The 27,438-nt window shown below is 50.0% G+C and overlaps 1 protein-coding gene across 4 annotated transcripts in view; it reads left to right on the forward strand.

Moving 5' to 3' along the window:
- Positions 1–27,438, forward strand: part of CAPZB (capping actin protein of muscle Z-line subunit beta) — a 132,856-nt gene that overhangs the window by 19,553 nt on the left and 85,865 nt on the right. The window contains exon 1 of one of the 4 annotated variants that reach the window (XM_073903263.1): positions 11,758–11,787. The exons of the other annotated variants lie outside the window; for them this stretch is intronic. Within the exon in view, the coding sequence (XP_073759364.1) occupies positions 11,773–11,787 (15 nt within the window). The 5' untranslated portion in view covers positions 11,758–11,772. Of the gene's footprint in view, positions 1–11,757; positions 11,788–27,438 lie in introns of those variants that run through there. 4 annotated transcript variants of the gene reach the window in all.

The raw sequence follows: 27,438 nt of genomic DNA on the forward strand, positions 1-27,438 counted from the left end.
TCGCCCAGGAACAGAGCTGTTCTGGGACACAGATGTCAAGGTCGGCTCCTGGAGCCAGACCGCCCGGGTTTCTGTCCTTGTCCCTCTGTTTTCAGCAGTGTAGCTTTGGGTGTCCTTTAACCCTGGGGCTGGTGCCCCATCATAGTGTCTGTTGGAGGGTACACTGAATAAAACAGGTAACGTGCCTGCCGTCATACCTGGCATGTGGTAAGGGCTCCAGGCATGCTGTCATTGGCTCTGGTGTCAGATGGGTAGTGGTACCTGGGGTATAGTCAGCACTCAGTAAACAATCACTTGTTTTTCTACTAACACAGTGGCTGGAGGGCTGGGACAGGCAGTGCTGGCCTCTGGGAGGAGAGGACATGATGATTTTCTACATTCGACTCTGGTTGGACCTAGAGACTCCACTCCCCCGCCCCTTTAAGATTCCGTGTGCGTAGCTCACCGACAGGAACCAGGCATTGGAAGCGGCCATCGGATCACCCTGCCCCGGCAGAGCCAGTACCCAGAGCTCTCCTCTGAGTCCGACCTTGAAAGAATTGTAACTCAGCTTTGGAATGGGCAATACAATCCCAAGATTAAAAATAAAAACCCTTGCACACAGTACTGTGTAATGAACAGTCTCCCTCCTGTCTTTGCCCTCATGGGCCCATCTCCTCCAGCCTGCCTCTCCTTCCTCAAATCCGTGATCCCACACTGGTAATATTTCCAAGTCTCTCTTTGTTTTGTTGTGTTTTTATCAAGGCATTATTTCCATGCACTGAAACTCACCTGTTTTAAGTGTACAGTTTAATGAGTTTTGGTTATAGTCATGTAGCCACCACCACAATGTTTGTAGACTAGTTCCCTCCCCCTAAAAAGTCCCTTGTGCCCCTTTGTATCTCTCCCCCTGCTCCCACCCCATCCCTGGACAACCACTGGTCTGTCTTGGCACTTTGGTTTTGTCTTTTCTGTACATTCATAGAAACAGATTCACAGTACATTTTGTTTTTAAGATTTTATTTATTTGGGGCGCCTGGGTGGCTCAGTCGTTTAAGCGTCTGCCTTTGGCTCAGGGCATGATCTCAGGGTCCTGGGGTCAGGCCCTGAGTCAGGCTCCCTGCTCAGCGGGAAGCCTGCTTCTCCCTCTCCCATTTGCCCTGCTTCTGCTCTCTTGCTCTCTTGTCAAATAAATATTTTATTTTTATTTTTTAAAAGATTTTATTTATTTATTTGACAGAGAGAGAGAGCTAGAGAGGGAACACAAGCAGGGGCAGTGGGAGAGGGAGAAGCAGGCTTCCTGCTGAGCAGAGAGCCTGATGTGGGGCTCTATCCCAGGACCCTGGGATCATGACCTGAGGCCGAAGGCAGACGCTTAACGACTGAGCCACCCAGGCGCCTCCAATAAATAAATATTTTTTAAAAATCTTTAAAAAAAGACTTTATTTATTTGAGAGAGAGTGTGCACAAGTGGGGGAGGAGGCAGAGGGAGAAGCAGGCTCTCCACTGAGCAGGGAGCCCAACTGGGGGCTCAGTCCCTCATGACCTGAGCCGAAGGCAGATGCTTAACCAACTGAGCCACCAGGCACCCCAGTACATTGTCTTGTAGTATTCCATGGTATGGGTATATCACAGTTTGTCCATTTACCAGTCTGTGAACATCTGGGGTTGCTTCCAGGTTTTGGCTGTTATGAATGATTCTGCTATAAATCTTTTTTTTTAAGATTTTATTTATTTATTTGACAGAGACACAGCGAGACAGGGAACACAAGCAGGGGGAATGGGAGAGGGAGAAGCAGGCTTCCCGCCGAGCGGGGATCCCGATGTGGGGCTCGATCCCAGGACCCTGGGATCATGACCTCAGCTGAAGGCAGACACTTAATGACTGAGCCACTCAGGTGCCCCTCTGCTATAAATCTTTCTGGGTAAGTTTTGGTGTAGACGTATTTATTTTCTTAACTCATTTTTCTTTTTTAGGCATTAACCAATAAATACAAGTAAATTCTTTACCCCCCCCCTTTTTGTAAATATAAAGGGTGGAGTATTATAAAAATGCTTCTGCACTCTGGGTTTTATTTTGAAAGGGCCTCACTGCCAGATGGAAGGTGCAGATGAATGTTCAATTTGGTCATATGTCCTAGGGTGCCAAGTGGCCTTCCTGGCTCCTGGAGGGGGTGCCAGCCTGCTGGGACCTCAGAGAAGGTGATGGAGGTGGGCGTAGCTGCAGAGAGGGTTACTCTCTGGGCCTTCTTCCATGTTGCAGGTCCTCTTGCTCGGTGGACCATTGAAAGGGGCGAGTGGGAGGCTGTGCTGGTCTTAGGTGGGGTCACATGAGTATTTTGGCATTAGAATTAAATTGTAAAAGAAATTAGCTTGTGCACTGAGCACATCCTGTTGCAAAACTACAGGTGCTTAACAGAGGCAGACTACTGGGCTTTTGATGGTCCTTCTGTGTAAGTGACCCTTGGTGAGTGGACCACTGACCTATTTTGAAGCATGTTCAGTTTACTGATGCGAGTTGAGGACACTGGTGCAAGTTATGTGTTTGCCCAGAACACATGTAATTAAACTGTTTACTTTTACCTGTCCCTTGTCCTGTGGCCTTCTAGATCCCAACACCCTCACTCCCCCAGTAACACATTGTTTGTAACTTTTTGAGGGAGATTAGACTTGTTAAGAATATGCAAATTTGCATTAAAAAAAAAAGAAGGCTAATGAGGTCTTTTCCTGATCTTCTGGTAGTGCTATTAGCAGGCAGTAGGATTTAGGAAACCAGATCCACTGGGTAAGAAATTAAACAGTGTTTAAGGATGTTTTCTGTGCTGTCCACTGGACTTTCCATGATGCTGGAAATGTCTATATCTGTGCAGTCCAGCAGCCACCAGACACATGTGGCTCTTGAGCACTTCACATGTGGCCAGTGTGATTGAGGAACTGAGTATTTCATTTTACTTAATTTTTAATGAACTTAAATAACCAGTGTGGCTCGTGGCTTCGGTATTGGGCAGCACAGGTCCAGGTGAATGTTGACTCCCCCTGAAACGTTTCCTTTAACTTAAAACATTATTCTAGATTATAGTCATAGGGCATGCCATTAAATGATTTAATGAAGTAGACTGGGTGGATATGTTGTTTCATCCGCAGCGCTACTCACATCTGTGCGCTGTGCCCTCTGTTGATAAGGCACGGAGCTAGGTGCCATACTGGGCGATCAGAACTTAGCCAGCTCAACTGACCTTCCTTAGGTCTGTTTCCCCATCTGTGCTGAGGGTGTTGGACCAGGTGGACTAGATTTTGTATTTTATCCTTCATAGCAATAGCGCTTATTTATTGAATAGCCCCGTGTGCCAGGCATGGGATTCAAGACAGTAAATAAATGCGTTGTCTCATTTAAATGGAATGATTTTTAACCTTTGTCCCAAGGAGATTAGTTTCATAGATGAGAACATGGAGGCTCGGCGGAGTCATTACCTGGAGCTGTGTCGCCAGTGGACTGTAGAGTTCAGATTCTCACTCAGATCTGCCTTGTTCTAAGCTCGTTTTCAGTGAAAGCTTTATTTATGCAACATTTATGTTAAAAGATCTGTTTTCTTAAACATTTATAACTTTTTTTTAACCCTTGAGTAAAAGTTCAATCAGGTTTTTTAAGAGAGAGGCTTCATAGCAGTGCTGAAGGTAGAGGTCAGTGGCTGTGAGGGTTTACGAGTGAGGTGAGCAGGTGGTGTGGGCGGAGGCTAGCCCATCCGGCAAGCTTTGTCCTCCTGCATGCATGGCCATGAGAGGCTTGCTTTGAACACACTCCCCCTGGGATGCCCATGCTCAGCTCAGCTCAGGTGAAGCTCAGCCTCCACCAGGAGCTCCAGGGGATGGCAGTGGGCTGGGGGAGAAGAGGAAGAGGCTGAGCTTGGTCCTAAAACATTCCCTTGCTCCCCCCGTATGCCATGAAGCAATAGAGGCCCATGGCAAGGCTTGCTGTTTTGGAGTCGAAAGTTGACTACCCATCTGCTTACTGGCTGGGCAACCTTGTGCAAGTCATTCCACCTCTCCAAGCCTCTGAGGTTTCACTCCCACACCCACCAACAATCCTTGTGGAGGCTCTCCTGTGAGCCACACTGTTCTGAGTGCTGAGGACGCAGCAGTGGATGAAGCTCTGCCTTCATGAAGCTTGCATTATTCTGATTGATGGTGAGCTCTCCCACTCATCCTTGAAATAGGAGCCCTCATCTCAGCAAACTGCCTCATGGGGTTGTTTTGAAAAGTAAAGGAGGTACCCGACTGACACAGCTCTTGGTGCCCTTCTCCAGAGATGACCGGGTTTCCTTGAGGATTGTTAGCTGGAGCCCTTGGCTGCCTCCAGATGGCCTTAGTAGCTATTCCCAAGGGCCAGGACACTCTTCAGCTGATCAGAGGGCCAGGTGATGTGGATGAAGCCCCTAGCACAGTGCTGGGCCTGGGGTGGCCTTCCAGGATGTGATGTGGCTTTCTTCCAACACCTTTTCCCTTTTTTGGATAAAGAAATTCTACCATGTGGGAACTCTGAAGTAGAGGCTGGGAGGCTGAGCCAGGAGTGGTAGGGAGTTTCAAAAAGAAGTAAGTCAAAGCATATCTCTCATTCTTTTTTTTCTTTTTAAAGATTTTATTTATTTGAGAGAGAGAGAATGAGAGAGAGAGAGCACGAGAGGGAAGAGGGTCAGAGGGAGAAGCAGACCCCCTGCTGAGCAGGGAGCCCGATGTGGGACTCGATCCCGGGACTCCAGGATCATGACCTGAGCCGAAGGCAGTCGCTTAACCAACTGAGCCACCCAGGCGCCCTCTTTCATTCTTTTTAAAAATACTTTAACTTCCTATTTTTCTCACTACAAAAGTAATGTGTGACTTGGAAAACGGAACCATCCCTTAATTCCACCCTCCGATAGTGGTAGGACCGTGGGGTACATGTTTGTCTAGATATTTTCTGCGTGTGCTTAAACCTTTTTGAAAAATTGTTCCACCTCTGCAGATGGCTATTCAGTCTGCCTTTCTCAGTGTGCCTTTCTGTCCTTCAGATCCTGTTTTCTGGGCACAGGGGTTCAGGGTACTTCATTGAATAGTCTCAGTCTTGTCCCGAGGCCAGGAAAAAGGGGAGCAAACATCCTCTGAGACACTGGCCTGGAATGTGGACCCTGGTTGGAGAGGGAGGCCTGTGGAAGGCTGGGCAGAAGTAGGGGAACCCAGCATGGGTAGCCCCGTTCCCCCACCCCACACCCACTCACACAGCCTCGTACAGAAAGGCACAGCGCTTGACTTTGCATCCTGGCTTTTTCTGACCAAGTGGAGGCTTCCTGTCCTTTGAATTTATAGCTTAGAAGTGCCATCTCCACATGGTGGTAGGTGGAGAGCCTGCCTGTGTCTTTCAGAATTGGGCTTAAAGATGGTGAAATCGACGTTCATTGGCTGTTTTCTCTATCAGTTGTTGCACGTCCTCTTCGAAGGATCTCTCCACATTTTTGGATTACAGCATTATACAGATAGGCTTTCAGACCCATCAGCATGTTTTCCCACATTTGTGGAGGTGTTTCTTTACATTAAGAGACAGTGGTGGCATAGAATAAGGACAAATGCTGTGAATGCCTGAAGTTATTAAAACTTAGTTATAAAACTATTAAGCTGAACCATATGAAATTGCCATCTTTGTGGGCCAACAATGGTTGGCTATTAGCGGTTTCATATGGTTCAGTCTCCTAAAGTTTCATTGTGAGAAGTTTGGATCATAGAAGGAATAGTCATTTAACAGTCTTATTTTTTTTAATACGTGCTTTCATTTCTCTTATGCATGTGGATTTTGATTAGTGATGGTCATAGGCCACACATAGTCTTTTATCTTCCTTTTTTAAAGATTAACATGACCAGGCACGCCTGGGTGGCTCAGTCGTTAGGCGTCTGCCTTTGGCTCAGGTCACGATCTCAGGGTCCTGGGATCAAGCCCTACATCGGGTTCCCTGCTCTACGGGAAGCCTGCTTCTCCCTCTCCCACTCCCCCTGCTTGTGTTCCCTCTCTTGCTGTGTCTCTCTCTGTCAAATAAATAAAATCTTAAAAAAAAAAAAAATATGACCAGACTGTGAGCTGCCCCCCTCCCCCCATTTGTTAGAACAGCCTAAATCCAGACCACAGACAACACCAGACGCTGGTGAGGACTTGGAGCAATAGGAACTTGAATTTGTTGCTGGTGGGAATGCAAGTGGTACAGGCCCTTTGGAGGAGTTCAGTGGGCTTTTACAGAACTAAACATACATTCCAGCAACTGCGCTCCTTGGTATTTACCCAAAAGAGTTGAAAAATTAGGTCCACACAGAAACCTGCACGTGGGTGTTCAGAGCAGCTTTATTCATGATTGCTAAAACTTGGAAGCCTCCAAAATGTCCCTCAGCAGGTGAACGGATACACAGACGGTGGTCCATCCCAATGGAACAGTATTCAGCACTAAAGAGAAAGAAGCTGTCAAGCCATGAACAGACACGGGAGTCCTACATGGCATGTGTTAACTGAGTGAGGCCAGTCTGTAAAGGCTACGTTCTGTGTGATTCCAACAGTAGGACCTTCTGGAAAAGGCACACTGTAGAGACAGTAAAAATGCCAGTGGTTGTCAGGGGTTGGAGAGGGAAGGCTGCACAGGTGGAGCACGGCGGCTTTGTAGGGCAGTAGAATGACTCTGGTGGATACCTGGCAGTGAACTGTGGGACTTAGGGTGATAACGATGTCTCCGTGCAGGTTCATCACTTAGTACCAATGCACTGCTCTGCTGGGGGCTGTTGGTAAGGGGAGAGGCTGTGCCTGAGTTAGGTGGGAAATCCGTGCCTTCTGTTCAGTTTTGCTGCGACTCTAAAACTGCTCTAAAAAGTCCATTAAAAATAACTTTTGATGACCTAAGACTTTTCCCCCAAGAGCAGGAAGTCTTCATAGCCATCCTTCCTTAACGGCTCCTTAGAGCAGAGCAGATGGACATGTCCCTAACCTCCCTGATGTCTCTCTTTAGGTTGCTTCCAGTTTTTCGCATTCTGAACAGTGTTATAGTGACTGTGGTCCCTTATGCAGTTTTCCTTGGATTTGGATTTGGATTCTTGTGTAGGATGGACCCCCAGGGGTAATATTTGTGTGTCCCAAGTGGGAATACTTTCCCAGCCCTTGACAGATACTGCCAAATTGTCTTCCCACAGGGTCAGGCCGAGTCATAATGCCACCAGCAGTACGAGGGTCCGTGCATTGCTTCCTTGCCGGCCTTGGGTGTTTTTCTCCCTAAATTGTCTGATTTCATGAGCAATGAGTTGTACCTCGTTTTCCGTTTGTTTGGCGGGGTCGGCTGTGTTTGCTGGTGGTGCACTCTGCGTCCCTTCTCCCCACCGGTGAGGTGTGTGTGTCTGCATGCTCATAACGAATGAGAGAGTTATCAGTAAGTAGTAGTGTCGGACCAGAGCTGCCCGAGTATATGCGGTGGGTTACATGGTGCCCTCCGAGCCTGCCTCTGAACCATTGTTGGGGGAATTAAAGGTGCTTAATTAGTGCGGATCAAGCTGGAAGCGAGCGCTGTGGGCCTTGTCTGCAGTCCCTGGGGCCCAGTGGTAATTTCAGTAGCATCTTCCACCTTCAGCTGTTCTGTGAACTCAGCCGAAATTTGATCACATTACAGTATGGCTAAGGGGCCTAATTAGCCGGAAACCTCAGGAAATTCGAAAATTAAAGAGTCCATTAATCCCAAGGCCCCTCCTTTGGTGAAGGGCTCCAATTCCCCTTTGGTTTGCTTGATTTTCCTGCTGTGCTTTAGCTCCAACAAGACTTAGATAGAGTGACAGCCTTTCTGTTGGAACTTCCTGCCTTTCTGGGGTTAAATGGGACCCTTTAAACCTCCCCTTGTCCCTGCCGAAGCCAGGGAGCTAATCTCCAAGTAATAGTTTGGAATGCTGGTCATTGTTCCATTTCCTGGATGAAAATCCTCCCGAGCACCCAGTTAAGGTGAGTGTCATGACCCTCATTAGTGCCTCTGACCCTCCTGTGACCTGGAGGAGCAGAGATGACCTGTGCAGTGGTGTCCCTTTGCCCAAGTTGTGTCAGAGACTAAGCACCCTCATTCCTTGTCCCTTTGAAATGTTGGTGGTTCTGTGTTGTGTTTTAGATTCCTGTGGTCTGAGCAGTTCTATGTTGCGGTAGACTGCTCCTCCCTTCCCAGGTTGCCCATGCAGACAGCCCGAGTTGAGATGCTCTAAGGACATCACCTGGTTGGATGGGCTGATGCTTGGCCAGACTGGGCCTGTAAGTTGGAGTAGCCTTTCTGTACAGCACCGTTGTGGCCGGCACGGTAGGTCTGCATTCCATCCAAGGCAGTTTATATATCAACTAAGGGCACCTGCGTTCAGGGGAACTGAAGACTGGGATCTTGAGGCTGGTATTGTTGGAAAGATGTTCCGGTATGACAGCCTCTGTATGAAACGGAGCTCTACTGTGCGTGTGTGCACGGTGTTATCTTCCTACAGAATACCTGATCCTGTCTTGGATTCACGGCTGACCCTCCTGAGAGGTTTTATTAATATTCAGAGATTACTTTTGTATTTTTTGTTTATTTCTCAAAGCTCTTCTCTCTCCAACTTGTTCCATCTACCATAGTAGCAGATTATTTGGTTGCTCTTAAAGTTATGAGCCTTGCATTTAAGAACCCTATAAAATGCAGGAAATTGATCTTTATTTTTCTCACGTAAACAGTCTGAGACTGAGCTCTCCTCATGGCTTGGAGAGAAAGAGTCTGGTAGCCTCTGTTGTGCTGGACGTGACCATGTCCGTGGACCTTGGAGTCAGCCAGCCCTTTTGGAAGGCTTCAAGACAAGCGGCATGTTCGGGCATCGGGGCTGTTCTCTTCTTTGTCTCTAGCTCCTCGGTGACTTTTACAAATCCAAAGGTCCACCGTGGCAAGTGGATGATAGGAGTGACCTGGCCAGGCCGAAGAGACCCAAGATGTGGCAGGGCTCTGACGGACAGGAGAGCACATGCTGTGCGTGTCCTGCTTGTAGTAAACGGCCAGAGTAGCACAGGAAAAGCCACGCATGTCGACAAACAGCAGCCCCAGCCTGACATGGCCAGATGGGGTGGGGTGGGGGGGGGCTCCTGCTCATCTGGGCTCCCGTTACCTGCTGGGCAGACCCGTCAATGGGCATGCAGAGGTCCTTTGAAATAGGCCTCTTTCAGAGAATAAAGTCTGTTTATTGAGTCAGATCATAGAAATGGAAGCTGAATGTCACCAAAGTCTCGGATCCATGAGCCCTTGGGGTCCCAGGCGCCCTCCCGGGCAATTGCTGGCTGGTATCGGGCGCTTTAGCCACACTCCCCTCTCCTTAGCCGGGATCCAGCCCAGCTTTGGCCTTGGCCATTTCTTAGATGCCATCTGTTTGCTCTCTGCCCGGGTAGCCCTGCCTGCTCGCCGCTGCTCAGGAGGCGGGGGTCCCTCCGTCTGCCACTCTGTCCCTTGGAGCTGCTGGTAACCAGCCCGGAAGGCTCGGGTGGGCGGGCCCTGGGCTTCCTGGCTGCTTGGTCTGCAGTTTGGCTTCCTCTTTGGGCCAGTTCGGTGAATTCATAGTGTGAACTCGGCGGTTCAGCCCGCCTTCCTGTAGTGGGGCTCTGTCTGTTCCTGCTGCCGGCTGCCGTTTGATGCTGCGGGAGCTTGAGGCGGTGGGGGGCGTTCTCAGCCATTCATGCGGACGTGCGCTGCCAGAAATGGTCGGCCTCCACCTTGCGGTCTCTGCGCTCCACAACTCGAGCGATCACTCTGAAGTCATTGGGAGAAAATTGGGGCCCTTTTCCTGAAACCCATTATCGAAGGCTTTGGTGTTGTGGTAAAAAGGGCAGGTTAGCAGCCTGGATCCCCTGGCCCGCCGCCTTGTGACCTGGGGCGGCTTCTCTCCAATCACTGAGCTCCCTGCTCCCTCGGGATGATCACGTGTGCTCCCACGTGTGCTCCACAGGGTCAGCAGGATGGAGCAGAGATTGGGCGTAAATGTGTAAGGGAGACAAAACCATTAATAGTACTTAGTAATCTTCGATAACTTTCCAAAATAAAGCAGTAGGAAACCCTTTCCAAATGTCATTTGCATAACATTTTGTGGAAAAGTTTCTCAAGATGAGGGTGTAGCTCTTATAGGGTGAAACAGGAGACCTCATAGGACCCACTTGCTCTTGGGGGGGGGTGCGTCTCATGTGGCTGGTGCCTCTTTCCTTGTCCCACCTGCCGGGAGCCGCCTCCTGGAGTGCGGGTGTGAGTTGTAAACATGCTGGCTTTTGAACGGCTTTCCTAGCCACGGCTTCTCTGATTCCTTCATTTGTTTCTAAGCTTTCATCTGGGACCCTAGGGAGACAGGTGCCACGAGATCCGGTGCCTGCTCCCCAGCGGCTCCCGTCCACGTGGGAGACAGTGTGCAATCCAGGGAAGCCAAGAGAAGCAGCACGCGCAGGCTGGTGGCCCACAGCACAGGGGCTGGAGCTGGCTGCCTGGGTGTGAATCCCACAGAGCCTCTCTGTTCCTCACTCTCCTCCTCTGTAAAATGGCGATTGGGGGCGTTGTATGGAGGATGAATTAATGCATCTCACATGCTCCTTGCTCTGTCCCAGGAAGGGCGCAGTAACTGTTTGTATTAGCGTTGTAAGAGGCATTGATTCAGCAAATAGTCACTCACGTAGTGACCAACACGAAGTCCCTGCTTTGTTGGGACGAGACAGATCATAAACACGAGCCTTTCCAGTAGTAAGTGCTGTGAAGAAACAGCCGGTGATGTGCTGGGCGGGCAGGGGCGGCGGGGCCCCCTCCCGTGGTGCCCTCTCCCGTGGTGCCCTCCAGGTGAGGTGACAGTGCGGAGAGGGAGCCAGCCATTGCGGACCGGAGGGGACCAGCCGGTGCAGGGGTGCCGAGGTGGAGGAATGGAAGACGGGTCTGCTGCTGAGTTGAGCCACACAGGGCCTTATGCATCAGGTTCTATTCTAATGGTAACAAGACTTAAGGTTTTAAGCAGGAGAATACTGTGATCTTATTTATGTTAAAAAAAAGGTTATTTCAGTTGCTGCACGGATGAAGGATTGTGAGAGGCAAGGGTAGAAGCAGGGTGACAACAGCTGGGCTGCTCAGTGAGAGAGGGTGGTGTCAGGGAGGTGGCCATAACTGGGGTTGGGTCAGGGTCACATGATGGGTAGGTTGACATTGATGCCAACCAGAAGGCACCTAGGGTTTGCCTGCATTTGAGTGATGTTCACCCATAGGGCTGGTCATCACCAGGCCTCACCCCATCAGGACATGCTGACTCCACATCCAGTGCTCTTCCCACACCTCTCTGCAGCCTCTTACCATCATCCTGGCTGTATTCATGTGGTGGTGGAAGACTCTCTTGGGACTGGGAGCCAGCTTGCAGCCTTTTCTGTTCTTGGTGCTCAAGCAGATAAGGGTCATCAGCTTGGGGCGCCTGGGTGGCTCAGTTGTTAAGCGTCTGCCTTCAGCTCAGGTCATGATCCCGGGGTCCTGGGATAGAGCCCCGCATTGGGCTGCCTGCTCCGTGGAAGCCTGCTTCTCCCTCTCCCGCTCCCCCTGCTTGTGTTCCCTCTCTCGCTGTGTCTCTCTCTCAAATAAATAAATAAAATCTTTTTTTTTTTTTTAAAAAGTGTCATCAGCTTGTTCCCTGACTATTCACTGACCATGAGTTAAACACTGTGCCAGACCCGGGCAATACAAAAGTGACCAAGAAGAACATTACCCTTGCTCTCTTGGAGCCTACAGCCTAGTGGGGGACATGGACACCAACCAGGTAGTCATGGCGCCTGGAGGGAGGCGTGCCGCCACGAGGCTGCAGTGGGGGGCTTGGCGTCAGGAGGGTCAGGAGGGGCTGGGCTTGAGCTGAGGAAATAGCAGTCCAGGCAGCAGGAGCCACAACGTGCAAAGCCCTGTGGCAGGAAGGGGCTTAGTGAGTAAAGAGGGACAGAAGGAACACAGTGGTGGCAAGGAGCAGCGTGGAAAATGAGAATGGAGAGGTGGGCAGGACTCTACTTCTAGCCCCCAGTGTGTGTGGGGGGGGGTGGGGTGGGTGGGGGTGGTTATCTTCTTCCTAGGAGACTTTGAAGGGTGTAGGCCATGGGGCTGATCAGGTGTGAGTCCTGAAGTTTGCTCTGACCCAGGTGTGGAGAAGGGAGGGTGCCAGAGCAAGTGTGGGTCAGGAGACTACTGTGGTACACCAGGGGGCACATGCTGGCTTGGGCAAGAGGGGGAGGGTTGGTATTGGGGATGGAGAGAAATAATACTTGTAATAATAAATGTTTCATAGCCTTATTACTGGCATATAGTAGATGCTCGGTAAATGTTCTCTTTTTTTTTTTTTTTTAAAGATTTTATTTATTCATGAGAGACGGGGAGGGGAGAGAGAGAGAGAGAGAGAGAGAGAAGCAGAGGGAGAAGCAGGCTCCCAAGGAGCAGGGAGCCCGATGCGGGACTCGATCCCAGGACCTCGGGATCATGACCTGAGCCAAAGGCAGATGCTTAACCATCTGAGCCACCCAGGCGCCCTCGGTAAATGTTCTCTATTTGCATAACAGATAGGCTTTGGTGAGGGAAAGCCCTGAGATTCCTTTTCGGTATGTTGAGGCCTCATACTTGAGAGTTGTAGAGTCCTTCAGAGAAGTGGAGGCAATAGTAACTGGCTGATGTAGGGAGGCATTATTTGCTCATCTTCCCAAACTGGCAGGTGCAGAAGTGTTCTCACCTCTGGTCCCAGCCTTGTCACTGAGTAGCTGTGTGTCCCGGGGCGCGAGCGCTTGCCTCCCCGAAGTCCACTTCCTCTCCTGTAGAGTGGGGATCTGTTGTCTGCCTTACAGCTTTGTCGGGGGGGGGGGTCCGGTGCCTAAGGGGGGAGCACTTGGCAGGCTTTTAGGTGCTGCGCACATGTGAGGTGGTATTGGTAGTATTTTATCCAGCGGTAGATATTCCTTTCCATCCTTCCACTGCATGTTAGTTGCGAGTAGGAAAAAAACTTCCCTGTTTTGCCAGTCACAGGATTGTCCCCTTGCATTCTTAGAGACTTCCTGTATGCCGTCTGTGGCAGTAAGTTCTTCGTCTCTGCCATAGTCTTCCCTTCCCTGTTCTGGCCTCTGCACCTGCTGCTTCCCTTCTTTGTGCCACGGTCCAGCCTCCAGATCTCGTGGTGGCTTCTCCTTAGGAACTCCCGCTGACCTGGTGGGCATTTCTGAGCAACTCAACTACTGAGGGTATTGATAAGTTCTTGGATTGAAATGTCGTTAAGACCTTAAAGTGAGACGGGAACCACTGGTAATAATGAAAGGAACAACAACAGTCCCTCCGCATAGCTGGTTTGGGGCATATCAGCCTGCTCTGTGGAGTGACACGAATTGAGCAGTGATCATTTTTGCAAACTTGATGATTCAGCAGAGTCTCCCTGGCACCAGATGAGAGCAGTCCTGGCATGCAGGGACGAGTCATGTAATAGCAAAGAGAGTTCTTAAAAATAATAGACATCCCTTTCGGCGCGCCTGGGTGGCTCAGTCGTTAAGCGTCTGCCTTTGACTCAGGCCATGATCCCAGGGTCCTGGGATCGAGTCCCACATCGAGCGCTCTGCTCGGTGGGAAGCCTGTTTCTCCCTCTCCCACTCCCCCTGCTTGTGTTCCCTCTCTCACTTTGTCTCTGTCAAATAAAGAAATAAAATCTTTAAAAAAAGATAACACATCACTTTCTATTATCCAAAGATAAATATTAGAGGTGGTGTCACTGGGGTTTTTCATAACCTTTTGTGGACTCTTGACTGGTCTTTTCCAAAACAAACGCAGTGAGTGCGTTTGAGATACTTCTCTTCCTTTGCCCCTTTGTCCTTCAGAAGTATGACATCTTCCAACACAAGCCTCAATACCAGTTGGCATTGCGAAGTGTAAAAGGATGATTTTTAAGGGCGTTTGCTACCAAAGGTTCTTGTACCAGCTTGTCTCTTTCTGGGCTCTGTTTTCTTGTTTGTCAAACAACCAAGTTGATCCTTGATAATCTCCAGGTGATCTTCCTCCTGCTTCAGGATGCACCTGTTCGAGGCTGTAGAGACACCCTGAAGTGTATAGTAAGTAAAATGGACTTTTTGTATATCAGATCCACACTTTAAAGGACCATATAGTGAGCTTTTAAAAAATTTTAGAAACTAAGAATTCCTTGTGCACGGGGTTAACCCTGGCAGGCAGTCTGTTCGGAGGTCGGGAAGGGCTAGAATGCGCCCATGTTTGCTGAGCCAGGAGGCGCCGTCAAACATGGTCTTGCTTCCAGATGCCTTGCTTTCGGCCTCTTTGGAAGCGCTCCAGCCTCGTTTTGTGAACACACACTTGTTCTTCACTGGTCCAGACTGTAATCCACAGCAAAGCCATCACTGTTAGCTCCCTAGGCCCCCTGAAGTTGAGCTCTGGCCCATTGGGGAGAACTGGGACGAGGGGAAGAGCATATGTCTGAAAACCACCGTCCCACTTTTGTCAGGATCTAGGATGCCAGAGTGGCAACCAGAGTCTTCTGAAGTAAGTTCCAAAAAATGGATTGTTCCTAGGTGTGGCTGCAGGAGGAGGGGGCCCTAGGCTTGCTCCCAGGACTGTCAGCATCAATCTGTCTATGAACTTGGACTGAGTTAGGGACAGCTGGGGGATAATTGAACCAGGTGGATCGGGTTTCGAGTGTGGACGGAGATACTGAGAACTGCCTCGTAATCATTTCAATGTGAGGCGTGCTCCCTCCCGCCTGGACCTTTAAGGATGCCGAAGTAGTTGAAAGGGAGCAGCCGAGAAAGAGGAACATGGTGATACCTTGTCTGTCTTCACCTGGAACTTGATCTGAAAGGGAAGTGGGGATCGTGGAAGGGGCATGGGCCCTGGAGTTGGGCAAACCTGGTTCCAATCTTGCATCGACCTCTTCCAGGCATTGTGGCTCTGGGGGAGCTCCTGAACCTCATTATCTTTCTTTCACCTACTGGGGAGTGAGAAAGAATTGACTCTGTGTGTGTTACGTGCCTATCGGGGTGGGCATCGAAAAGTGGTCGCTGCTCTTGTGGGCCCCCTGGAAAGAGTGTGGTTGTTTTAATGCCCGTCCTGTGCCGGGAGCTCCACCAGGCTCCCGTTTCATCCTGACAGTCTCTGAGGTTGGGTAGTGGTAGTCCCATTGCACAGGTGAAGAAACTTGCGTGTGTGGGGCGGGGTGGGTTTAAGTAACTCACGTGAAAGTTTCATTAGAACTGCCGGGGACCGGGCCTCCTGAGTGGCTCAGTTGGCTAGGTGTCCGCCTTCAGCTCAGGTCATTATCCCGGGGTCCTGGGATGGAGTCCTGCATCGGGCTCCTTGCTCAGCGGGGTGTCGGCTTCTACCTCTGCCTCTGCCCCTCCCCCCATTTGTGCTCTCTCTCTGACAAATAAAATCTTTAAAAATAAATAAAATTTGAGGAACTGCTGGGGACTGATTTTACTGTCGATCCCTAGGGCTAGCTGGCACACAGATCTTTTTTCTTTAAGGACTCAAAAATGATAATAGTCATGATCTCCTTCTGATTTAGCAAATTGTAGAGAATTGGAAACAATAGCAGAGTATATAAAAAGAATCACCTTAATCCCATTACTTAAGACAAAATACCTGTTATTTTGGAGTACTTCTCTCTGGCTGTTCATGATTGTTATTTACTGTTGTGTTTATATAAATAGATAACTGTTGTGTTTTTCTTCTGTTCTCTTCTGGGTGGCAGGATAGGATGGCAGTTAAAAACCTGGCTTCCGGAGCCAGGCCGTGTTCATATTCCGGCGCTGCCACTTACCAGCTTCGTGCCCCTTGATGAGTTTCGTAACTTCCCGGTACCTCGGTCCTCATGTCTAGGAAGTAGGATTAATAGTGGAAGCTATGTTATAGGCCTGTTAGGAGCAAATGAATTAACACTAAGCACTTAGAACAGTGTCTGGGACACCGTAATCAGTAGAACTGTGGTTAAGATCATCATCACCGTTTTTGTGTATTGTTACTTTTTCTTCATAGACCGGATTTTAGCTGTTTGCTAGCACGTTGCGTAGACCTAGCGTGACGCACATTGAAGACCTGCTGCTGCCTTCATTATTTGAGCATGCTAGTGGAGAGCTCAGGAGCAGGGGCCGGTGTCCCCGTGTCTCCAGTCTGAGACCAGATGCAGAACACTGAAGAAGCCCCTCCCCGTTTCCTCAGCTCCCGTGCCAGATGGGATTCATGTCCTGTCACACCAGGGCATTTCTTTTTCTTGGCTGTCGTCAGAATTTCCAAGCCTCAAGACCCCACTTTGCTCTCTTACCCCTGGTTCCGGCCCTGGAAAATGTGGCCTTTCAGTCCTGCTTAGTGACACACAGTGTACTTTGTGCCTGTCGGCCGTACCTCAACTCTAGGGTCAGGAGATGTGTGGTGGTGGAGCTGCTGGGGTTTCATCTGCAAATGAAAACCACCTGGCCAGCTGCTAGGGTCAGATGGAAGCCAGATGGGGGAAGTGGGGAGGGGGCCGCGGGCGGCCTGGAGCAGCGTCCGAGTGTCCTGGCATCTCAGCTCGTCAGGAGCCTCTCCAGTGCCCAGACAGGTCCAGGCGGGGGGCAGGATTCTCCCACCCGGGCCATGGCCAGCCTGAAGGATGTGACCCCGAACCTAGAGAGGCGACACGCATGTCAGATCAGACGGAAGAAGGGGAGCAACAGGTGGCTAAGTGGCCATAGGGCTGGAAACTGTAACTGTCAGGCCGAAGGGAGGCGGCAGGGAAAGTAAACAGCAAAGTTAATGGACTCCACATGGTACACGGGCAGGAGAGGTTTTTGGATGAGAGCAAGGCCAGTGATTAAACTGAGAGACACTGAAAACAGCCTCCACCCCCCCCCTCCTGGAAATGTGTTGACTAAGTGACAGTTGGCTGCAGAGGAGGGAGTAAAGCTGGTCTGGTCTTCAGGCCACTTCTCATGCGAATCATTTGCAGTTGAATGAAGGGAAAAAGCATTTATGGAAGGTAAGAGATAGCAGAGCACTTTGCATGTCCCTTGGTCTGGGTTGTCCCAGTTGCCGCCAGGATTTGATTGGTGGTTCAGGGAGGGAAAGGGGGGGAGTTTTTACCTCTGGGCCTTGTGGGTTAAGGGGGTTGGTGGAGTGGAAAGTGATGTGTTCATTTCAGTGTCTAAACACTCGTATCTGGGGGCAAGAAGAGTAGAAAAATATTAATTAGATACCCTAACGGGAGGACGGAGGAGAGTGGCAGTAAGCCCATCCAGATTGATTTACAGCTAGGAGTAAAAGTTCTGCCTCGCAAAGGAAAAATCCCCTCGGAGATAGAAAGTGCCAGGAGAGAAGGGTGTTCTGGATGTTTACTTTCGCCTTTGGGGCTGCCCCAGCGTGCCTTTCCCTGCCAGCAGCTAGGCTTGCTGCTGACCCCACGGGCTCTGCAGCCCCGTCTTCTGTTTGATTACTTGGAGATTATTTGGCTTCCTGTGTCTATAGACGCGGGACCCCTTAACACTCGCTTGGCTGGTAGGTTGGCTGGCTATTAACTCTCTAAAAGGAAAGCCCACCCGCACCATGCCTGGGAGGTCCTCATGCGCCCAGCACCCTGGAGCTGGAGGCTGTCTGTGTTAGCGCCGCCTCTGCCCCCTCTATCCCTACATTGAAGAAAGCTCTGAGGATAATCAAGTGACAGGGCCCTAGTTAGAGCGCTAACATCACACCTGTTCTAATTCTTAAACATAAAATGAACTTTGTGCTGTAACTACAATTAATCGCACGTTGCTTGGTGGCACCAGCTCGTGAGTGTGGCTCAGCGTTCTGGTTGAGGCCACCAGGCAGAAGAGCGGAGGGCTTGTGAGCTCCTGGGGCTGAGTTGATGTGGGCCACCAAGCTATGCCCTGTCCCGCCAGTTCTCAGCTGAGCTCTGCCTGGACTGCTCTGCCCCTGACCTTGGGGTGGCGTCCCGGGGGCATGGCTCTTCAGGGAACCTGCCAGCTAAAATCATGTAGCTGGACTGCTGTGTCTGCAGAACACTCTTGGGAAGGCATGAAGGTCTGTGGCTCCAGCTGCCTTCTAGGTGGTATCGGGCTTCCTCAAGGACGAGGCCTGCTCCTGCCCAGGGACCCTGTCAAGGCTGAGGTTTAAATTCAGTGTGTGTTTCTCTCCCGCTTGAAGACAAAGCAGCAACAACTACAAAATCCTTATTTCTCAAAGGGTGGTAGAAGTTTCACATGCTCCTAGCAGAGATTATTCTCAGTGCGGGCTGGGGGAGGCGGCACATCTCCTGGGGGGCCCACTGTGATCTGGAGTGTGGTGGTTGTCATTTTTTGATCGGTGGGGTTGTCCTTTGGGAAAGCAGAGTCAGCATTAGAATTTTATGTCTGGAAAATAAAGCCTGGTTTCTACACAGTACAGACCCTAGAGGGTAAAGTTAACGAAATCCACTTGGCAAATGGGTCATGGATATTTTAGAGGTTGAGGAATACCTCTATAAAAAATTTGGAAAGTTCAGAAAAACAGGTAAAAGGAGAAAAAGAATCACTTAATTTCCCTACCCAGAGAAAGACACTGCTAACATTTTCATATATTGTTTCTCTCCAGGATTTTGGCATTTTTTTCCTCAGTTGAGATTAAATATGTATATACAACTGTGCTCATTTAACATAAAATACATCATTTTCCCATGTTTTAAAGGACTTTCTCTGCAAACATTGTAATGGTTACAGGCTATTTGATCATTTTCTCTTTTTTGGGGAGGTTATTTACAGTTTTTTGCAACGTAACAGTGGGCATCTTTGTGCATACATTTGAGTGATTTCTTTAGGGTAGATTTTCCTAGAAGGGAAGGAACACTTTAAAAGCTTTTGACACATAATTGCCAATTACTTTCTAAGAGAATTGTACCTCTTTCCAGTCTTCTTGGCACCCAGATTGCTTTTCTGTTCTGTTGTCCTTGTGCCCTTTATGTAGTGTGTTTTCTGCTGCTCACCTTCTCTTCCACATGGCTGATGTCTTGTTACTCCTTTTCACTTTGGCCCATTTCTCTTCACCTTCGAGTACTTCCAGGGAGTAACATCGTGTCGTGGCAGCTTTAACGTTTCTGTTGGATGAGAGCAGTGTTCTCCTTGTTCGTGCACACAGCACATCCTGAACCTCGTGTGGTATGTGGGCCCTTTTTTGGGCCAGCACTCCGTCTCCGGGCGGTCCGGCCCGAGCCTCATGAATGGCTGCTCGCGGCCAGTTCTTCGCTGCGCCCTGTGCACAGGGGGACTGACCTCTGCCCCCCCCGCCCCCAACTCTCACTCTTGGACGTTATCTGAGCAGCCCCGCGTGCGGGACGTTTGTCCAGTGATTCCTCAGGGGCTGCCAGCTTCCTCTGCTCCTTCCACGTGGACTTGCCAAGTGCTCTTGAGAGAAGCGGGGTGCGGAGCTGCGGGCTCTTCCCTGCCCCTCCCAGCAGAGGTGGGACAGCGTTGGCGGGGGGCGAGCCCCACAACACTGTCGGCACCTCTAGATCTGCCGCTGTTGTGTTTCGGGTTTTTGCAACTGCTTTACAGAGGTATAATTTACATATCCTAAATCTCCCTGGTTTTCAGTGTACGGCTCAATTTTGTACATTTTTTAGTAAATTTACAGAGTGGCAGAGCCATCACCACAGTCCGATTTAACAACATTTCCGTCACCCCTAGAAAGATCCCTTGCACCCATTTGCGGTTACTCCCTGTCCCCCCCTCCTGCCCCAGGCAAACCACTGGTCTCTCCTTCTTTCTGGTCTGGACGGTTCGTGTATATGGAATCATATGGATTGTTTTCTGAGGAAATTATTTGATTCTTGAAGTAATGCTTGTTGGAAAACATCTGGAAAAATGGAAGCCCCATGATTAGTGCTGGTTACCTTTGGGGAGCGATGTCCTCTGGGTGGTGGGATCGTAGGGGGGCTTTGTGCTTTCTGTAATGCTTGACTTGTTTACGGAGAGCCTGTATCCCATTTACAGGCAGAAGGAAAGGGGCAAAAAGCACATATTTCAATTGTGGAAAATGCAAAAAAGTATAAAGAGGATGAAAAACTAGCAGTCCTGAGAATTCCCCCCTTGGGTCTAGAGCCGCTTTTACTTTGGTGTGGGTTTTTTTCCCCCAGTCTCCTCTGAGCGTATTTTTAAAATTGAGCTCCCATATTTTAAATTTTGCAGCCTGCTTGTTCATACTGGCATCACAGGAACCCTTTTCTCACCTAACTGAAAACTTCTGGATGATCGTGTAGGGGGTCATTTTATGGTTCACCATAATTTAAGTACACTGAGCACTAAGGTCAGTTTTCCTTTTTGCCACTGTAAATAATGTCGAATGAATGAATGTGTGAAAGCTTTGTGTCAGACCTTTGCAAAATCCCTGGGGCAGGGGGCTTCACACCTGAAAAAAAATTGTTTTTCTCCAGTTTGCAGCTGTTTTTGCAAAATTGCTTTCTAGATTTCTTCTCTGGTTTTCGCCTACTCCTTGAAATTATTTCCTTGGCTCCAGGGATGAGGTTTAGATTTCTAGGAAGTGACCCCTTTATGTCAGGTTGGGGTTGCGAGGTGGACAGTGGCAGGGAGGTGAATGGAAAAGCCAAATCAGGACCTCCAAACATGGCAGTGCCCTTGGGAGCCAGGATGTAGTTTATCTTATATCTTAACAAAATCTTGTGTTTATAATCTAGATAGGGCTGAGGCACCTAGTGTTTTCTGTAAGTAATCCTCTTTTGTTCATCTTTAGTTTTCAGTAAAGGTTTGTTTGTGTGTATGGGTGAGAAAATGTCTTAGTTGTTTTAAGAGGGTCAGTCCAAAGAGATTTTTGGTCCTGTTCAAGCCAGAGTTGCCAAGGGCTGGGGGGGCTGGGGGGCTGGGGGGCGGGGGGGCGGGGGCGGGTGGCACATGGAAACCATCTGTGAGGGCAGCTCTGGGAGCACGTGGACTCCAGGAGAACCGAGGAGCAAGTCCTTTGATGAGCCAGAATCTGAACAGAAGTTTTTAACCTGGGACGTTTGGGGTTGGGAGGAGGAGGGTCTGTGAACCCACTAGCTCCTTATGCACACTCTTTCTCTCAGGAGGGGGTCCTTAGCTTTCATCACTTCATCTCTGGCCTCACGAGGGGCAGCACCGTGAATGCCCCAGAGGGACTGGTGTCTTCCTTAACAAGCAAGGGACACCCACACTGCAGCCCCCGCATCTGCTCTATGTGATCTTGGTCACAGGTGACCCAGCTCTCTGCACCTCTCCTTGCTCCTTGTGAAGTGCCCAAGTGCTGGGCATGTTGGAGGCACTTAGATTCACATCAGCGTTCTTATTTGAATTTGAGCTCCTAGAGTATTTAAAGGAGCCATGGACCCGAAATGGACCTCAGCCACCTTATGTATCTCTTCCACCCTGAGTCGGGTGATGTTAATGTGGTTCTGTTACACCGTGTCCTATTTATTTTAAAATAAGGAATAGATTTTTAAAAAAATCATTTAATAAAAGCAAGACGTACTCGTCATATAAAAGGATATAATTATTAGGTTCTTTTTGAGGGGAGGAAGGCCATGAAACCAAACCAGTGCTGGCCATCCAGGCATTTACCCTTCTGTGCACTGACTGAAGGCTTTTTCCAGCGCAGTTGGTGTCGTTAGTTACTGCCACACCAAGGGAGCAAGCAGTATTTTTATAACATGTAGAGGAGCCGAGCTAAAGCCAGAACCAGTGGAACTTTCCTAAAACAAACCAGAGTTGGAGATTCTAGAGCGCCCGGTGGCATCTTGGCAGGAAACCAGCAAAAGCAGAGCTTATCAAGTTGAAGAGTTCTGGTGGTTTTTGAGGACCCTGTGTTTTTTCAGTCCTTTAAGCGCCTGGCTGCTGCAAAGTTTCATGTAGGGGTTCCTTTTGCTTCTTCCTTGGGGGAGGGGGGAGCTTCCCTGGCTTGAATGCAAGTGGGAGAAAGTTGCCTAATGTCCTGAAAACAGGCCTTGAAGCCTGTAAGAGCCTGGCTTAGTTGGCAACTGGGGCTTAACACACGGGGGTGTTGCCTGATACAAATTTGTGTAAAAAAAAAAAACAAAAACAAAAACCCATACACACACTAAAAACTTTTTATTATGGAAAATTTCAAGCATATAATGAACCTCCGTTTACCTGTTGCCCTAGCCAATCTTGTACCCTCTCCACCCACTCCACCCTCCCTCAGCTTAAATTAGTTCGAATCAGATCGTCTGGTTTAAGTTTAATGAGCAGTCTGGGCAACCATTCTGAGAACAGAATTTTCCTACACTCTGTACTGAAGTCTGAACGAAGAGTGAGTGATTGCTGGCTTTTTTTTTGGGGGGGGGGTCAATTTAAAACTTTTTTTTTTTTTAAGTTTAAAAACGCTTTAACTTTTGGGGCACCTGGGTGGCTCAGTCAGTCAAGCGTCTGCCTTCAGCTCAAGCCATGATCCCAGGGTCCTAGGATCGAGCCCCACATCGGGCTCCTTGCTCAGAACAGGGAGCCTGCTTCTCACTCTGCATGCAGCTCCCCCTGCTTGTGCTCTCTCTTTCTGTCTCTCTCTCTCTGACAAATAAATAATATCTTGAAAAAATAATGCATGCCCCTTATAATTGGAAATCACAGCATTTACAGAGATGATAAAGCCCCCAACAGGGCCCCATCTGGAGAGACCCACGTGATGGTTTTGGAGGGCTCCTGTGCACGCCTCGCTTGTGCTCTTGTGCAGTGTGAGGCTGCCACCTCCTTTGCCTTTTGCTCTGGGGCCCCCATCAAGCCACCCCTCTCCCAGCGTCCCCATTGCCTCTGACACTTTGGAGCCTGGGGAAGGTCTGCAGTGAGCAGTTCTAGAGTTCTGAGTTCCGAGTGTGGGGGCCAAGAGGGATGAGCACGCCCATCACCACCTTCCAGTTGGTGGCTTGTTCTCTAGACACGTGATGGGTACCCACCAAATGAAGTTAAATGACTGTGCTACACCCCACTCCCACTGGGTCCACAGAGCCTTCTGCTTCTGCCTTGAACCCTGCCTCTCCTGGGGCTGGCTGGGCAACAAAACCGAGTCCCACAGGAAATGGAGTGCCCCTGAGTGCACCTCCCACACTCCCTCTACTTCCAAGAAAAGTCCCCACGCAGATGAACTCCTGTGTGCCCTGTGTCCCTGCCCTCTGAATGCGGGGGAGGGGACAGACCCCAAGTTCTGGCCGGGACACGCAAGCTGCACGAAATGAAGAACATGCATGGCGAAGTACCCGGGATTCAGTCTTTTAGAGTTTCCAAACCTGCTTATTACTTATATTATGTATATTTTTAAAATTCATTAGCTATTCTTTGAAAGCATGGTTTTTAATGTTATAGCCTGTCTTAAGGATGACCTAGAGTGGAGCTGGATGCAGTAATACCTGTTGGGACACTAATTCTGAGTCACTCCGCCGAGGGGACCTCAGTGTGGATGTCTGTAGACTTCTCCTCCTTACAGTGTTGATTGGTGTAAAAACCACACGTCCTAGCAACATGGCAGCTTGGATCCAGCGGTTGCCATCCAGAACAGCCGGACTTAGGCTGGATTGGAATTTACCCTTTCACTGTGAGGAAGGTCGGATTGAGCTGCCAGGGTTGGATTTCAGGAGAAATGCGCGATGTACATAAAGAAGCAAATTGTTTTTACATCATCTCTCCCCGCCTCTATTTCTAACACGTATTCGTGACAAACGTATCTTTTGTTAAAGCGTTTCCTGGGTGATTGTATCTCCAAGTACTTCTTAAGTGGTTTGTTGGACTTGTCAGTAACGGGTGTGTTTTTTACTTCAGCTGTGGGAAAGGTGGTAGCAGCCCCCGCCTGGGCCTGTCGTGCTCTCCTCTGTCTGGGCACAGGCTGTGACGGCAGCTGGAGAGGCTGCTGAGGTACTTGCCGCGGGACCTTGACTCCCTCGACCAACAGACACAACACAATAAAACAGCCCCAGGTGCTGCATCTAACAGGAGGTTTGGAACGAGTGGCGCACGCTCAACACTCCCTGAGTCGGTGCAGCGGACCCCGGGTGGCACCGGATGGAGGGGTGGTGTCAGACCCGTGTCCCAGCCGGGGCGAGCTGCTCTGTGGGCGAGGTCGCAGGCGTGAGGGCCGGCTTCAGGCATTTGAAGGGACGTCGTGTGGCCCGGACCTGGTGCGTCTTCGGCCGGTCTGGGGGGTGGTGGGCAGGCCTGTGGGTGGGTAGAAGTTGCAGGTGGAAGAGCAGCTGTGTGGACAGGTGAGTTCTCCCCTGTGGTGGTGATCCAGGCATTTGAAGGGACGTCGTGTGGCCCGGAGGGGGTGGGTCTTCGGCCGGGGGGAGGGAGGCTCCGGGCTCACTAAAACTGACCTTCTGGATTCTGTAAGAACAACAGATCTTTAATTCAAAGACTTTTACTGGTTGATGTCATCGTTTCCCACATTAACACGGATGTGGATGGTTTTGCCGTACGGGAGAGGCCGTCTAAGGTTAGTTTTATAACTCTTATTCCTGTGGAATGGGGCAGTTTCTTGCTTTATCTCACTTTTCCGATGTGGGAGTTTTGGGGATACCTTCCAGGAGACGTGTTGTTTCCCACCTCCATTGGGCTACCCCAAGGCTAGAGGACCTCTTTCCCGCAGGATTCTCTTACCTGGGGTGTGCCACCGTGTTCCCCGTCTCTTTGGACTTCAGTGGTCTTGGGCAGAACCTGCTGATTTTTACGTCCTGCGAGAATGCATCCCGGCTGCTGAGTCAATCTGTGTTGCATCCCTCTTTGGAAGTGGTTTCTACCCCTGCCCCCTTACTCTGCATTTAATCTTCCTGTGAGAATCGGCTAAAGCTGTTTCCCCCAATCGGATGACCTCCCAGCGTTGACCAGCTGCCTGCGGTTGGTTATAAGGGAAACTGCGAGAAAGAGAGTGGGCAGTTCTTGCTGATGACCTTGAAGGCCGCTGAGGGCCTGTCAGCTTTTGGTGGGGAGTTGGGGAGACATCCGTGTTATTACCTTCTTTGAACAACACGGTGTGCTGGAGAACTGATACCCTAACTTGGACGGTCTTACGTGGCCCCTTCTTGTGCTGAGTCTCACTAGTGAAGGGCACAGGAAAATGGAAAAGGGAGCACAGCTCCGCGTCTGGGTCCCCCTTCCACACATAAGTTTGGGTGCGCCCTGTGCGCTGTCTGAGCTTCATCTCCCTGGAGAGCAGTGGGAGGCGTTGATGGTCACTTTTCCAGGGGCCTTGGGGGGCTGCTCGGCACTGAGATGCCTCGAAAGGTCTCTCTTCGCTCGGCATGCTCTGGGTTCCCTTAAGCTTACTTCCTAATTGAATTTTCTCATTCAGACCTGCTTTCCTGAAGCTGTCGGGCAGCAGGGCACTTTTGAGGTGGTAGAAATGTGGCCGGCTCTCTATTTTTTATTCTTTTCTCCCAACCTGATTGGGGTGTAATTGAAGTACACTAAGTGGCACATAGTTAAAGTGGACAGTTTGATCCTTGCTGTTTGTTTTATGATAACACGGAACATCTGCCTCCCCGCGCTTGCCTTCCTCCTGTGTCCAGTCCTGCACTCCTGAGCTTTCCAGAAACCTCTTAGGAAGCAGGGATTCCAGCTGGCAGAGCTGTAACAAGTGTTTCCATAAGCATTCCCACGATCCTTTAAGTGAGGAGTGTGACCTCGGAACCATGTGCCCGTTCCCCTCCCCTGACAGAGGAGGAGGTGGGAGGTAAGAACAATACTGGGATGCCTGTGCTCCCCGTCTGGGGCACGGCCGGAAAGCTGAGCATTTGTAGGCCATCCAAACACTGGCGTTCTCCTGGGACTCCAGGGTTAGGCGGGGAGGGGAGTGAATTGATTTCTACCTTCACGTTAGAGCAGAGAGAACTCGCCAAACAGCCCCCTCTGCTTTTCTGAGCTGTCTTACGGGGCCTCCTGTTCATTGGGGGCACGGAACTCATGAGCTAAGTATAAGAAATTGGCAAACGAGGGGCGCCTGGGCGGCTCCAGCGGTTAAGCATCTGACTCTTCATCTCAGCTCAGGTCTCGATCTCAGGGTTGTAAGTTCAGATCCTGCGTTGGGCTCCTCTTGAAAAGAAAAGGAAATTGGCAAACTAAAGCAAAGAGGCTTTCTCTCTGTGTTACGAAGCTCTCTCACCAGTGAGTTTTCAGGCTTGCTTTGCTGGGGCCCCTGGTACACAGTTCCTTCGGTTTCCCTGAGCTGATGGAATGCAGGGGATTCTGAGCTTCGGGACACCAGGAGGGTGTTGTCTCGCCGTGACAGGGCCTGGACTGTGTTCCGGTGCCCGTTGGGTTCAGGTCCTAATCACTTCTCCAGTTGTGGAGATCCTCCATTCCGGATCAGGTCTTCGTAAGCCCGTGCTGAAGGAGCGTGTGCTTCTTAGGCTGGCTGACTGCATTCTGGTAGAGTCAGTGACCAACGTTACCGGTGTTTATTTTCTTAGAAATTAGTGAGCACCCCACCAGAAACCTTGCTTAGGAAGGTGTTTCTCCTGGGCCTCGGGGGCACACCGTGTAGCTGTGACCGTCATCTTTATCTGCAGGTGAGGAAGGGGCCGGCACTGACTAGAGGTGGTGAGGGCAGCTACGTCCCAGCCCCTGAGTTGGTCAGCGCCCTGTCCTCAGATTGCTCCCCAGCCTGCTCGGGGAAGCAGGTTGTGAGGGCCTTTGGCCTGAGCCACAGTGACATTTCTTACATTCAGGAAGCCCTTACTGACTTAGGGCTTTTATGATAAGACTCTCTGCTTTTCGTGAAAGCTCGCAGTGGATTTATACGTCTGGATGAGAAACAACTTTATCTACCATGGGATGGGAAGACCCTGGTCTGAGAAATTGAGCCTTCAGGTTCATAAAGAACTGTCCTGTAAGCCACCTTTGGGTTTCCACGTCATGGAGGTCTGTGCTGAATTAGGCCCCAGCATCAAGCCTGAGCCAGCCCTGCTTCGATGTGACGGGGAGTCCATGGGGCTGTGCAGGCCGAGCCCTCCCTGGTGTTCACGGTTGCCGCCATGCTCAAGAAGCCCAGAGTCCAGCACTGTGTTCTAGGGGTTGGCAGGAGGCCAGAGAGACCTCGATTTTGAATTTTAGATGATATCCTTTTATTTTTTTCCCCCTTCCTCTTCTCTTTTGACTTGACTGGTAAAATTTATGGAGCAGTGACTACATCCCGTGCATGTGCTAAGTGCTGTACACGGAATACCCCCACTTGATCCTTCAGATAACAGTATGAAGGATGTGCCATTACTACCCTCCTGTTAGAGCTTAGGAAACCTGAGGCCCAGGATGGTTTGGTAACTTGTCCAGGGTCATGCAGCTGGAATCTGATGCCCTCAGGATTTGAATGCAGACCACCTCTCTCGAACATGTTCCTCAACCGGAGTGTGACACCACCACCCTCACTTGCCGCCCAGCTGGCCAAAGTGGATATGAAATAACCAGCTCCTCTTCTT

This window comes from Callorhinus ursinus, unplaced genomic scaffold, assembly GCF_003265705.2.
Source record: "Callorhinus ursinus isolate GAN/ISIS: 27379988/994484 unplaced genomic scaffold, GSC_fseal_2.0 scaffold18, whole genome shotgun sequence".
NCBI lineage: Eukaryota > Metazoa > Chordata > Mammalia > Carnivora > Otariidae > Callorhinus > Callorhinus ursinus.